Source organism: Labrus bergylta, chromosome 4 (assembly GCF_963930695.1).
Source record: "Labrus bergylta chromosome 4, fLabBer1.1, whole genome shotgun sequence".
NCBI lineage: Eukaryota > Metazoa > Chordata > Actinopteri > Labriformes > Labridae > Labrus > Labrus bergylta.
In genome coordinates this window covers 17,383,756-17,397,939 of record NC_089198.1, presented here as the reverse complement: position 1 = coordinate 17,397,939, position 14,184 = coordinate 17,383,756, and the positions used below count along the sequence as shown (strand labels likewise).

Sequence of the window (14,184 nt, the reverse complement as noted above, 5' to 3'; positions counted from 1 at the left end):
GGAAGTGCAGATGCAACAACGTCTGCAGCATGAACGTATATGTGATGGTTAATGATCTGCACTATGAGAAGACAATGGGTCACCTGAGTTGCATTTTGGCAACATATGGAAGTATGCAACTCAGCTCAGTCTTTTGTTTGATTAACTCTGTTTTTCAGGTTCTATGAAGTGGGTTTTTGGTGTCACTTTTGTCATGACTCTGAGGAAGATTTTTTTTTCTTACTAATGAGCACAGCATTAGCAGTTACTAGTGATTTACTGTGTCTTTAAACTTTTAAAAGGAGACACTGTCTACAAGCAAGCTCATGCAAATGGTTGGCACAAGCAGAATTCAGCTGCACAACGTCAACAACAATGTAACGGTCAATATTTTTTACGTTGTTTCAAGGCTGGAAAGTAAGTGATACAAAGTTTTAACGTTTCATTTTTTATTTGCTAGATTTTCCATCACTTACTTAAGAGCACTTGCAACATCAAATATCAGTACAGTATGATGGACAGTATGGTGCAGCTGTGTCAGCAGTGTGGCAGACACTCTGATGATATATGATATTGATTTTACAGCTCTACTAGTAGGTCAATGCATAGCTCTGTGTAATGTAGGTCAATGTGAAGTTAAAGTAAACATACAGCAGTGAAAGAGCCTCATCACAACACGTAGCTCAGAATGACATGCTTCCCTGTTCAAACAAACTGTGGGATCCTTCAGGCTGGATTTCAGCCGAAGACCCTAACATGACACCGTCAACTCAAAAGTATACAGATCTTCATAATGTATTTCATGCTTTCTATATATACCCCCGATTATTTATTAAATTTACACAACATATTTTACAACATATATTTTCTGCATTTAAACAGGACCGACCTTGTGAACTGCGATGGACAAGAATTGGACAATGCACAACGCAGTCAAAATTTGGATTGTAACTGACTCACTGCCACAGAAATGTTCAGTTTTCCGCCCATTTCGAATCTTGTAAATCGTGCCTGGATTCAGTTTGGTCGTAATTCATCACTTGGATATAAAAATTGACACATCCGTGCCTGAGAATCTGGCTCGTTGTTTCAGAAACAGCATGGTCTCCGTCTCAGCCTTTGATGCTGAGGCCATAAATGTGTTCAGCCAACAGAAGTGGCTTCAGACAAAGCTTACACAGTGAGCGAAAACGGGAAAATGTGTTAAGAATTAAGCAATGCAGCCCCTTAGGATTTTCTCTTATAATCCCCACGTGAATTTATTTTAGACAAAAGAAAACAAAGATATTTAGTATATAAACAGTCATGCACATTGATGTTGTCATTTGCTGATCACACAGCTGTTTCTATTTCACAAGTTTAATGAATTGATATTTCAATTGTGATCATTGCATCAGTTTGAGACAAGCAGCTTTTCTGGAACTTGTGCTCAATTTAGAGATGAAAATCAACAAATGGTGATGCTGCCCTCTGCTGTACACAATCTGAATCAAACCTAAACTTTCAAAAATTAATGTCCTCTTCAACCATAGTAAGAAAGTAAACTGCTGGTGGAATTAGATTTGAAAGAAAATCAAGCACCTGTTCCCGAAGTGCAACCAGACTACTTGTGTTGTGAGCTTGTGCAATTTATGTAGTTAAAAATAAAACTACTCTAGTTTACAGTGTTGGCTGAGCTGCTTGATGAAATAGGATAGTTAAGGATGTAATGATAATGTCCATGTTTGATAGTTGAAGAGATTAACTCATAACTATTTTGTTCATCTTTTCAATGTTTCTCTGGTTTGGACAAAAAGAGACAAATTTCCCCCCATTCATGCTCAACTTTCCCTGCCTTCTATACAGGCACAGAAAAGCAAGGCATTTGTGTGCGTGTAAACACGCAGAGACACACGTGTGTATATGTCACACTGTATTTCCTTAGAAATATAGATACAGCATTTAAACATCTGAGCAATCAATCCTCTGCTGTAGCTTTTCAAGGACTTATACAAGACTTAAGTTCACAGCTGAGCTCCAACAAATGTAATTCAATTTTTATATTGGGAAAAGTCAATACATCTTGTCAATAACCACAGGACATTCAATTCGATCTTAATATCCAAATTTATTCCAAAACATCTGCCAAAGTGAGGTTTAGGACATTCCAATTCACACTGATGAATTGGAATGTCAATTCACTCCTTCTCCACCATGTTGGACCTCACAGCTTCAGCGGGAACTGTGAAGAGAAGACACAGTCAGACCACACCTCAAATTAATCAAAATGAAATCTAACAACTCTTTAACATACTCTGTGGGCAACCAAATAAGAGCAAAGAGACACTAAAATGATTTTAGTTTAACTACTTTCACATATTAAAGTATCTGATTTAATATCGTTAACGGGCTGGTTTTTCCTCAATTGGTAGAGCAGTCTGCCTATAAACAAGTCTTTGACACATCAGCTGCTCGTTTGACTGTCTTCGTCGGCCCTTTGAAGCATGTCTACCACACTCTTACATCCCTCTTCTGGCATTTCCTGATTAGAAGTATACACATTTATGGTGGTGCATTCTTGTATTTTAATCAGATTTAATCCATTACATAAACCTGTTTAAATGTATGGGAGTAGGGTCCAAAATTAGCACCTGCCACTCACCAAAAGAAGGTGGGAAAAATGATTTGGAGTGTAAAACTAATGAGGTGGTGTGCCATTGACGGCTGGTCCGGTCACTAAAAAAACGATTGCTAGTAAATGACTACTTTTTCTTCTATTGTCCACACGTCGCTGGCGTGAGAGTCATTGCTGTTAGTTTCCCACTTAGATTTCATACAACTTGTTCAAACTTTCTTGGTCAAAGCCACAACAATTCTAGGCAGTTCAGAAGCCTCAGGAAGTGCAGATGCAACACTGTCTGCAGCATGAATGTATACAGGGATTAAAGCAGAACATTTTTTGACTGAAAATTCTCAACGTATGAAACAGTAGACGACTCCTTTTTTTCTTCTATTGTCCACACGTCGCTGGCGTGGGAGTCATTAATTATGTGGCACTACTTTGATCGTCAAACAACCCGGTTTGAGTGAGCGAGTCTGCATTCACGCTGGTAACAGCGCTGCGCCTGAATTGATGCAGGTTACAAACAGAGCCACTGAAAAGTGGACTTGAAGTTGGCGGACTGAGGGTTTCCTCTGCTTTGCACTAGTGAAGCAATATCAATGTTGAAATACTATGCTATATTCAAATGCTAAATTAATAACAAAGCTTCAATTAATTAGACTTAAAATATTTTTGGAACTATAAATCAAGCCAGCCTGCTCAGAGTAGAACAACCGAGTTCAAAATGATGAGTTTCTTATCAGTAGATTATAATTATGATTCATAGCTGTGAACATCAGATTTACTACTCTATACTTGAGGCTCCGAATCATAATACATCACAGTTAGTTTTAAATGGTTTGGAATAGTTCCTAACCAAAATCCATTGACAAAAAGTATAAAATCCTCCTCCGTAATGTAGTGGAACCCGTGTTAAAAATACTCTTATTTTCTTTCTTAAATCAAACATTTTCAATGGCTCAACAAGTTAGTTTTAGATCGTAGACCCTGTACAGCTCAATCAGGTGTCTTAAACTGCTGATAGTTGTTTCTGCTTTTGACAAAAGTCATGTAGCAACACCTTTTAGGGTATATGCTAACAGAAATGACAAGATTATGATCCACACTCTTACCTATCGCAGCCTCCTGGCTTCTCTTTCAGACTCCAGAAGTGTCAGCACATCTCCCTCTCTGACTGGGCCCTTCACGTTCCTGATGATGGACCGGTTGCTGTCGTCCATGAACTCAACGCGGACCTGCAAGAACAACAATCAATATGACACTAATACACCTGAAAACCTTTTAGGATAGGAGAGTACTTTATTGATCCCCAGCAGGGAAATTCAGGCGTTTAGAGTGTTAAAGGGAAAAACCTGACTTAACCCTTTAACAATCACACCAAGAAAAATTGTAGAAAACTTGTGACTGACTCTGAAGTTTAGTTTAACCATCAAAGTTGCTGAATGTTAAGGCAATCACAAGAGTTTATTTACTCCTTGATCACTTTAAGCATGAGTCCGCTACAAGAGATCAACTTTCAACACGACACGTTTGTCTGAAGAGAGGGCAGAGAAATAATATAGACACGAATTTAACACTTAAAACATAACAAACGCAAGAAAAAAGTGGTTCAGGTATATTTGTTGAAGCCCTGCGACTAGTTCATGTATATCAGGGGTGGGCAACTGACGGCCCGGGGACCACATGCGGCCCCCATCAACCCTCAATGAAACATAATTGACTGTAATTGTTTTTGTATCCTACAATTTGGCCCCCTGGCAGTGAGAATTAAATGAATGTGGCCCTTGCTGTGACCAAAGTTACCCATCCCTGATGTAGATGAACACTTCTAGCACATCGGGGGATCAAGGGGAATCTCTACATTTAGCACTTTTTCACGCTAACGTTAGCATTATTAGCATACCTGTGTACATTGTCCCTGGGATCCAGTTCTTCCGAGCACCCTGGTGACCTGGAAAAAAAACACAACATACTGAAAGTTAAAACTTGTCCAAACAAGCGGTTTGTTCCCAATATAAATCTCAAAATTGTGCAGAGCGGTGTAAGGCCGTATAATGGTGAACCAGCTCACTACGGTCCTCCATGATGGACACGCGAGAGCTCCGAGTCGTAAGACAAACCGCGCTTTATAGTACCCCTTAACTTCACTATTTAAGTGCCATATCAGTCATTTGTTGTTACTTTAGCTGTCGATGCACAATTATAACATTATTTTCACCATTAAATACATTTTCTTACTCTTGCGAGCTTGATCGGCTGCACGCGGCTGGCGTCCATGTTGTCAGGTTAGACCGGAAAGGAAGTCACGTGGTGCACGGACGGAATATAAGGCAAATCTAACGCTTCTTTTTTATTTTATTTCCAATTTTATATCCAATGTAATACTATTAGAAAACAACCAAGTAGAGTAAATCAATACAATTAATCGAAATACCATTTCTTTAAAAAAAAATTATAATAATTAAAGTAAATTTTAGTAAACCACTTCCTTTTCCGGCGAATGGGCAATACCATTGACACAATGGATGGGGGGAGAACGGTGGAGAATGAGGCCGTATCCCTTCTGCCATGTCACAAAGTTAAACTTTACAGTTTGGTATCTATATTGTAACTTTATTGTATCCGTTTTTTTAATTTTTTTGATTAGATTATCTGTCAAACACTACAGTGTGTGTATGCCTAGGCCTATATACATTTGGCTACTTGCAAATCCCTGAAGATTGTATAGAATTAGGGCCAATTTTACACTGATGGCTCAAAAAAAAAAATCTGGCTTCGCTTGTCCAATATAATGGTTGATTTAGACAGAGTCGGCTTAAATGCACATTACTTTTTGTTTCCCATTGAAATTATTGCAGTACCTAGGCCTACTCTATAGAATGCTGTTCTCCTAAATTAATTATATTTGGTGGTACCCTCAGTCGTTGTTGTTTTTTTTCAGTAAAATCAACAAAAAATCATAGAATGACTTTATTCAGACTTCTGTTTATTATGTGTTGAACGGGACAAATAAAAAAGGTCCTTTACTGATGACAAAACATAAATGTCAAATAATGATTTGATAATTAAATTACAGAGCAGGACTTTTTAAATATATATTACCAAAAAAGCTACTTCAGGTAATCTAACTGAAGCGATAGTATTTAAAAAGCCATCCATTGCCTTGTTAGGGATGCAAATGTCATCACACCACTCTCTCTGCCTTGCCTCGTCTCTCAGCCCTCAAAGCCGTAAATCACATTGCTAATCCTTGTGAACAGTATTTTTAACTTGCGTTTGGACTGAAAGGACTGCAATAGGATTAGAGACTCAGTAAAGAGGCTGAATCCCTAACTCATGCCGTTGATCTTCTTGCACACTGAGACATAGAAAGCACGGTAGCGCTTTCCTTATCTTTATTTCAACCAGGAAGCATTTTTTAGAGGGCAGTATTCAGCCTGATGGAGATCTTATGGAATACTCTCGTTATTGCTTCTCACTGACTGATCTGAACTTTGCTCAAAACTTTTGTTTTGTTTGAGTTTTGAGTTTGTTCGTCTTCCAAGGAGCTTCCATAATGGAGTCCGTGAAGCCCAGGTTAAAAGTGCTGAAAAAGCGTCGCTCCAGCCTTTTTGCAACGATAAAACGTGAGATGAGTTTTTCTCAGAGCATTGAAGAACAGGAGGGTGAATTCCCTTTTTCACAGGACAGCTCTGTGAAAGCGTGGACATCCATGGACAACCTTGATAAACCTGAAGAACAAAAGAAGGCAAAGAAAACTCAGAGCAAAGACCTTCCAAACCCAAGACAATCGAACATTGTCAACCTGAACATTGGTGGAAAGGTATTTCATATCCCAAAGCATCTGGTCCTCAGACACCCAAAAACAAGGATTGGAGTCCTTGCCCTCTGTAATGATCCTGTCAAGCGCCTGACGCTCTGTGATGATTACAACGTTCAGAATAATGAGTTCTTTTTTGACAGGGACCCCATGTTTTTCCACTACATCTTCCACTTTTACTGCAGTAATGTCCTATGGGTGATGGACAGTCTCTGCCCGGTAAACTTTGAAGAAGAGTTGTCGTTCTGGGGGCTCAAACTGAAGGACACTCCAAGGTGTGTTGTAGTTGTTTAAAGTATTAATGTCTTGCTTGGCCTGTTTTGTATTGTATTGTATTTTAAACAATCATTTACCCTATTTTTCCTCTCAGGTGCTGCCGAATACTGTTTGAGGAGAAAATCGATGACATCAGAGATCAGCTGAAGGTCAACCAGGAGCTGATCGACGAGATTAAGCCTCACCAAGATGATGAGGGATATAAGAACATGTTTCTTGGAGGGCTTCGAAAGATTCTCTGGGACTTGATGGAGAATCCTTACTCTTCCCTGTCAGCCAAAGCCTTTGCTGTGTTTTCAAGTCTCTTTGTGCTTATATCTATCGTTGCCATGACAATGAACACAGTAAAAGAACTCAGGGATTACAAACTAGCTGGCAGAACCTACATGGAGTGGATAGAGATTAGTTCCATCCTTTTCTTTACTATGGAGTACTTTTTGCGGTTACTCACCACATCCAACATCAAACATTTTGTGAAGAGTGCCCTGAACTTTGTGGATGTGGTGGCTGTTATGCCCTACTTTGTTCAGCTCATTTTTGAGGCGTTTGTTTTAGATTCAGAAGACGTCAGCTCAAAAGAAGATCTGAAGACTATGACAAGAGTCAGTAAAGTCAGCAAAGTTCTCAAGGTGGTCAAGTTGATGCGCATCTTCCGTATCTTGAAGCTTGCTCGTCACTCCACAGGCATGAGGGCATTTGGTTTCACCATCAGACAGTGCTCTGAGCAGGTATAGTGGGATTTCAAGCAAGGAAATCTGCAAAGTTGCCACTCCCCCTATTTAAATCAACTTGGGTTAAGCTTGGGTTGATGCTGCTATAACTAAATACTATGTCATTGTATCATGTTACTATTTATATATGGAAAATTGTCAGCCATTGGAATGAACCCACCTTTAATTATCACAAATTTAGCCAACTTTAGCTCCATATTTTGATTTGCAGGCCTGAATTTTACTGTTATGTTTTTGTCTCAGTGCTCTCATCATACATGTTCAGATGAGCAAGTAGCTGCTATTCTCAATCAAAAAAGCTCTGATGACCCACCTAATGCTTACTGGTAAATTTAGTGTAATAATTAGCAGCTAAATAGGTAGCATTTACCCTAATGAACCAGAAGAGAACAAAACAGAGCTAAATGCAGTGAATTGTTAATTGACCAATGAGACAGTAAACTTGACTCCAAATGAATTCCATTATTTTACATCTACATGTTGTTTGAATAGACAGCATTGCTTTTTGCTGACAGCTGCAAATTTTGTAGTTAAATAAGTGCAAATTTTGCTTCATATCTTCAGGATGAGTAAATAGCCAACTATGTGCTTACAAGTTTACCATAACAACTTTAATTGGGGATAGGATAGGATAATACTTTATTGATCCCCTGAGGGGAAATTCGGGTGTTGTAGTTGCAAAAAGACAGTAGAAAAGGTCATACAAGGTTTACTTCTGCCATATTATGCAAAGAATCTTAAATCTTGGAATCAGTTTTTGGTTGCCATTGTTTTTTTTCTTTATTTCTTACATTCTGTGGTAATACTAGTAAATATCTGTGATAAGGACAGGAAAAATGTACATTTGTAAAATAAAACTTCTACAAGTGTTATATTGGAACTAGGCCAAGAGACAAATGTAGGTAATGAATTACAGGTGTAAAATCCATAATTCAGCTTGTACAAAAATTCAAGATGATCCTCTTTTTTCTTTTGTCAAACATCTCTTTCGCCCTTGTGTTGCCGTCTAAAGTGAAATTGATCTAATGCGGATAACGCAAGCTTTTCAAATCATTATTCTGATTTTGGGTTATAGAGATTCATACATTCTATTTACATTCAGTGGAAATACAAATAATGGGTTGGTATGCTCAGGGTGTCATGATACAGCAAAATTTGTTGTGTGACCTGTGGCCTGAGATTTATAATGTATTGATTTATATTAATATTAAAATAAGACTGTTGTTGACTTGTTCTCCTCTGTAATCATTCAGGTGTGCTGCCTGTTCCTGTTTATTGCCATGGGCATCTTCACCTTCTCTGCTCTGATGCACTCTGTTGAGGTGGATCAGCCTGGAACACCTTTCAGCAGCATACCAGATGCTTGGTGGTGGGCTGCGGTGAGTAGGATAATACTATACTGGATATAACTTCCAGTTCAGATGCCTTTTTTGGTGTCATAACATTTATCATGACATATCCACGACCTAAACGAATTATCATGAAACAATAAGGAATTGGATCAAGACAGGTGCATGATGACATTCATTTAAAATGTGGGAACAAACCTCAAGGAAAGGTTTAAACTCAATTTAATATTCATAAAATTCCAGGTAACACTTTAATCGTCATTATTAATGATAAAAGCAATGTTGCACTGCATTTACTGTAGAAGACTGGCCTTTTTTTTTTTCAACCACCTAAAACTCTTCCGGATCAATTAACCTTGCTAAGCTGTTCCTTTTGACTGTGTTGGAAATTGTGTGTGTTTGTGTGGCAGGGGTCATTATGATCAAGCAGTGTGGTGCATTTTGGTTGTCAAGGATTAGGCCTCCAAGGAATTGCTCTGAATGTCAAGTCAAATGTGCATAGAGCAAGGCACAGTTGTTCTCTATTTTTATTGCACTACCAGAGAATGAAGTTGGCTATAACATAAAGTGATATAAATGTTTGTAGCGGGAAAATAAGACTGTTTGGTGAACATTTCTCACACTGTCAGACAGGCCTTTATAATAAAGTCCATCACCTTTACAGATGTTAAAAACTGGTGGCTATAGAACTCTCTTATTAATATCAACTGCTGCCTTGCTTTTTGACAAAGTCATTAAAGCCATTAAAATTAAATTACTGTGGGCAGAAGGTTTCTTGGAACTGAAGAAAAGTGGTGACCACACAAATGTGATGGTCTCCAGCCAAACTTACTATTTGGGGGGTTTCTGTTTCTTATTGTATTAAACTTTTAAACCAAAGTAAACTGGTTTGGCAGTTTTGGCAATATTTCCTTAAAAAAAACAGAATAAGTGCATTTCCCAAAATGCCAAACTGCTATGTGTTTTATTAGTGGAGATAAGATGGACTAATGAATGCAATCTTCTGATTTGCAATGTTTTGCTAAAAAGGTATTCTGACCACTGAAGAACATATATTTACAGTGTCATAGCTCCATTGTGCAGTACATTAAGAAAACCAGATATTAGATCCTGCATGCTCCAAGACTACAATTCACAACTTTATTTTGGATGACAAACTATGGAAAGAAATAAGATAAAGTAGGCCTGTTCATTTCCCCTGAATCTTATTGTTTTTCAGCAAGCAATCCTCAAGATCGACTTTGTTTGCTTCATTTTAGTTTACAAGTGTCTTTTAAGCCAAAATCATCAGCCTGGTCCTCTGTGTTTTTTGCACTCTCATTCAGGGACATTTGGTTTTATTTATCTGGTGGCAGCTGTTAACTTATATGTGTCTAATCCCCTCTAATACGGTGTAATGCGTCTCTTTTGTGGCCAGACGCTGTGATTGCACTCCAGAGATAGAAAGTGTTGCGATGCATTCTTGGAGGTTTATTTGATCCATTTTATTTACGACTCGTAGCACAAAACACATGATCTGTAGAAAAATGTTTTTCTTACAGAACTTTTAAGAAGCCATCGGGTGTTTTGGAGTAGAGCATTAGGCCTATCTTGAGGCAAATATGGGAAATCTTCCCAACACTTTCTATAATATCTAACTGACTATCAATGCAGAAGTATTGAGAATTAACATGGAAACCATTTTTCTCTAACATGATGGACAGGGTGGGAAGCTCCAGTGCTGTTATGCAGTTGTAATGCTAAGTCTGGAAATTGTAGGAGGCAAATCAGTCTGACAGTCAGTGTCATTTCAACATTTCTTGTTTGATTGATAGGCATTTTAAACAATTTTAAACACAACCAATATAGTGAAAAATTGGGAGAGCGATGTAGGTCAGATTTTCCACTAACTAAAATTAGCTGTTTTCTGGTGGTAGCTTTAGGGGCTATCATATATTGTTTACAAAAGCTAGGTCTGTTAATGCCTTCCCTATTGTATCATATTTTCTCATATTTTACGTATCTTAGCATCCAGCTACCTCTTGGCTAATGGTAACATTAGCCAAGAGGTAGCTGGATACTAACATTGGCTGATGGTAGCTAATTGGTAATAAAATATGTTGTTTTAACGTGATGTAGATATAACCTAAGCTGTTTTAACTTATGCAGGACAGATTTTTCCTGAAAATGTCCAAAGGCACTATCACACTCTCCTCAAAGTGTAAAATAAACAAGATATCCAAGATGGCAGGCAAAGTCAGACACTTTAATGATAGGTTTTGCCCAACAGTATCAACTAAAGAGCAGACAAGAACATACTGGTGAGCAGAAAAGAGTATGATGCTGCTTCTTAACTTGCACAATGATTGGACTGTCCTTCACTGGTCATGTGATATAAAAGTCATCACCCTCTCCCACTAACTACTGATGAAATTCCCAGATGTCTACCTGCTGCGTTCACACACCAGCCTTACCCAACCCCACATGGAAATTTGAATAGGGGGCTGGTCCAGGCTGGTAACATTCCTATTTCTGCTGTTTAAAAGGACATTTTAGAAAGGGTGTGTAGAAATCTGTTTATGAAAGTTAAGAGGCTCACTTTCTTCTTTTCCCCCTCCAGGTGAGCATCTCTACTGTTGGCTATGGAGATGTTGTCCCCATCTCCTATCTTGGCCGCTGTGTTGCATTTGGCTGCATCTCTTTTGGCATTATCCTCAACGGCATGCCCATCTCCATCCTGTTCAACAAGTTTTCAGACTACTACGCCAAACTCAAGGAACAGGAGTACAGTGTTTCAAACACTGAGCGTTCCTTCCAGCTTAGAAAGCGTTTTAGACGCAAGTTTGAGAACTGCTTCGAACCTCCGTTGGAGGAGTCTGATGATGAGATTCACTATCGGCCCAGCTGGAGGGAAACTATCCATGAGAACGAGGATTGAGTGAAGCTGCCAACTTGCAATCTTTCTTACCCCAAATGGCCTTATCACCCATGGGTCTACAGAGTGTAAGACCCGATCTGCCTCCAATTCTGAGTGTATGTGATGTAAGACAAACAAGCAAAGGGGTGAAATGGAGGCAGCAGCAAGTTGAGATAAGCTATAAGCCTCAGCTTTACAGGAGGTATGGCTTGCACACTATGGATGATGACTCCTTAGTCAAATGGACCATTTGCTTCCACTGGACTGCTTGTTTTCTGTTTCCATATAACTCTGACTGAACTGAAGTAGATTTTTGACACAAGGAGGACCAGTAGTTTTATTATTCCAAAGGGAGGATGATGCTTTTCAGTCATTGTTTTCATTGGAAGTGCTATTAAAGAACTATCTTGGACAGCTACTTGTCCGACAACGACGTGGTCGCACAAAAGATGTCTTCTGAATAACTGTTCTTCTGTACCAGCACGTTTTAAACATCATAAAGATCAGCTGTTGACCTCTAAGGAAATACAAGTAATAGAAATTTAAATATCTCACATTTGTATGTAATTGAAAACATCATCAGTGCTAACTTGTCTTACTGTCAGCAAAGTGATATTACCGTCAAAAAAACTCACTCCAGTCTCTCAGCATGCTCTTGACTACACTGAAGTAGTAGGAGAGACGCTGCACGGATGTGTCAGTGGAGATCAAGCCTGTGAGTGTAATTTCGTTGTCGAGGATTACAAGGACTTGCGCTTGCGCATCCCGCCTGGGACAAGGGCAGGAGTCAGTCATGTCCGGTGCTATTTTGGTGGCACAGGGAATCAGGATTGCACAATCAGCTTATTTATATTCTTACAAACTACTTATATGGATATTTAAACAATTTGTTACCAATTTTCTGGTAAATCCTCATAAGAAAATTAAGGAAAGACCATTGTTATGTTTACAAGTCTTTCAAGGTCAACGGTGCTTATAATAGCCATCAGACACGTCTGTATTTAGCACCATCCCTGCAGGTAGTGAGATGATCTCGATGTTCTTGGCCCGTAGATGTCAGGATCAAGCACTTCCTGCACTGTCCTTGGACTGCGCCACTGCATTTAGCTCTTTCTCTAAGACCATTAAACCAATTCCTGTTCTGATTAACAACTCTCCAAAGACTGCACAGTTATGATATATGTATATTGTATATTCTCCTCCCATACTAACTAGTGTATATAAATGAACAACTTTAACTTAATGCATGTGATGAGAAGTGCATTGTTAAATAAGTACAAAAAATGTGACAAAGGAAGAAAATATCATGGAATGTATCTAATTTACCAACATTTATTATTTCACTCATTAAAAAAAAAATCTATTTCACAGTGGCTGTAAATAAATATTTTGTGTGTATATCCTTTAAGATGTTTTTTTCTTTTTTTTCTTGTGTATAAAACTAAACTTAAAAAAGCAACAAGCTGGAAACCATGTAAAACCCATTTGTTATGTATATGAACATATGGATTTGTTCTAAATACCATTTGAGTTTCTTGCTAAATTAAAAATATGTGTTTCATAGCACTCAGTATTGAAAAATACAAAAGGCTTATGTCTATATCTATTAACAGACACTTGAGTCACTTTTTTTCAGAGGGGACGCTGCTGCCTGTCTAATAGCATTACAGGATAAGGTGATGGGAGAGATGCCAGAGTGGTTTAATGGTGTCGTCAGCATCAATTAAACCTCAAGAGAATCTTGCTTAGTTGTGTTCAGCCAGGTCTGAATGGACAGGAATAGAAGAAGGACATCAGGAAAAGACAGACAGACAGGCATTTCAAATAAAATGTTGGGAAGCAGATAAAACTTCATCAACTTGATTCATATTTTACATCTTTCCCTTAGTCCAACAACTTAGGCACATTTTAGACTCAATTATATATTCAATCTCCTTCAAGATCGTTTTTGGTATCCAGTTTTGTTTAGGCACCACCAGAATTTTAGAGTAAGTGGCCTTCTTAGACTGTTTTGGCAGAGTCCTGGAAAACTTGCAATCTGGAGGGTGGTGTTTGGGAGACCGGCCTGTCCAATCTGAACCCAACAGGTGTTTTATTGGTATACTTCCTTGTCAGCATGGGTGATTCACAAGTATACCTGGTACAAGAACACCCAAAGATCAATGACTGACGTTGTTGTTGACTCATTAGTAACTGTATGTCAGGTAATAAAAGCTTTGAACTTGATGATTTGGTGTAGATGGCAAAGGAGGATGCCAGAAAGACCAGATGTATGTATGGACAAATAACTCATGAGGGACACAAAATATGACTATGCAAGACTATGTAGCATCAAATATAATTTGATCAAATATAATTTGATGCTGAGCAGCTTGAATTGATTTTTTTATCATAGCTGCATTTTCTTTAAAACATAAAATAAAACAAAACAAAAGCAGGAACTGGAATAAGAATTATTACTTCCATTTCAGAAACAATGAAAAAGCTAATTAGCATATTTAATTACAGTGAGCCTGGAGTGCAACAGAACA

At 38.3% G+C, this 14,184-nt stretch overlaps 2 protein-coding genes across 2 annotated transcripts; one reads left to right on the top strand and one right to left on the bottom strand.

Moving 5' to 3' along the window:
• Positions 1–2,066: 2,066 nt before the first annotated feature.
• rps28 (ribosomal protein S28) lies at positions 2,067–4,930 on the bottom strand. Its single transcript, XM_020644405.3, has 4 exons — positions 4,820–4,930; positions 4,485–4,532; positions 3,694–3,816; positions 2,067–2,200 (listed from the first exon to the last, which is right to left on the bottom strand). Exons 1-3 carry the CDS (start codon positions 4,856–4,858, stop codon positions 3,694–3,696), a joined length of 210 nt encoding a protein of 69 aa, XP_020500061.1. The 5' UTR covers positions 4,859–4,930; the 3' UTR covers positions 2,067–2,200.
• Positions 4,931–5,872: 942 nt separating this feature from the next.
• Positions 5,873–13,810, top strand: si:rp71-39b20.4 (potassium voltage-gated channel subfamily V member 2). Its single transcript, XM_020644439.2, has 4 exons — positions 5,873–6,676; positions 6,772–7,405; positions 8,662–8,787; positions 11,357–13,810. Exons 1-4 carry the CDS (start codon positions 6,138–6,140, stop codon positions 11,672–11,674), a joined length of 1,617 nt encoding a protein of 538 aa, XP_020500095.1. The 5' UTR covers positions 5,873–6,137; the 3' UTR covers positions 11,675–13,810.
• Positions 13,811–14,184: the final 374 nt, after the last annotated feature.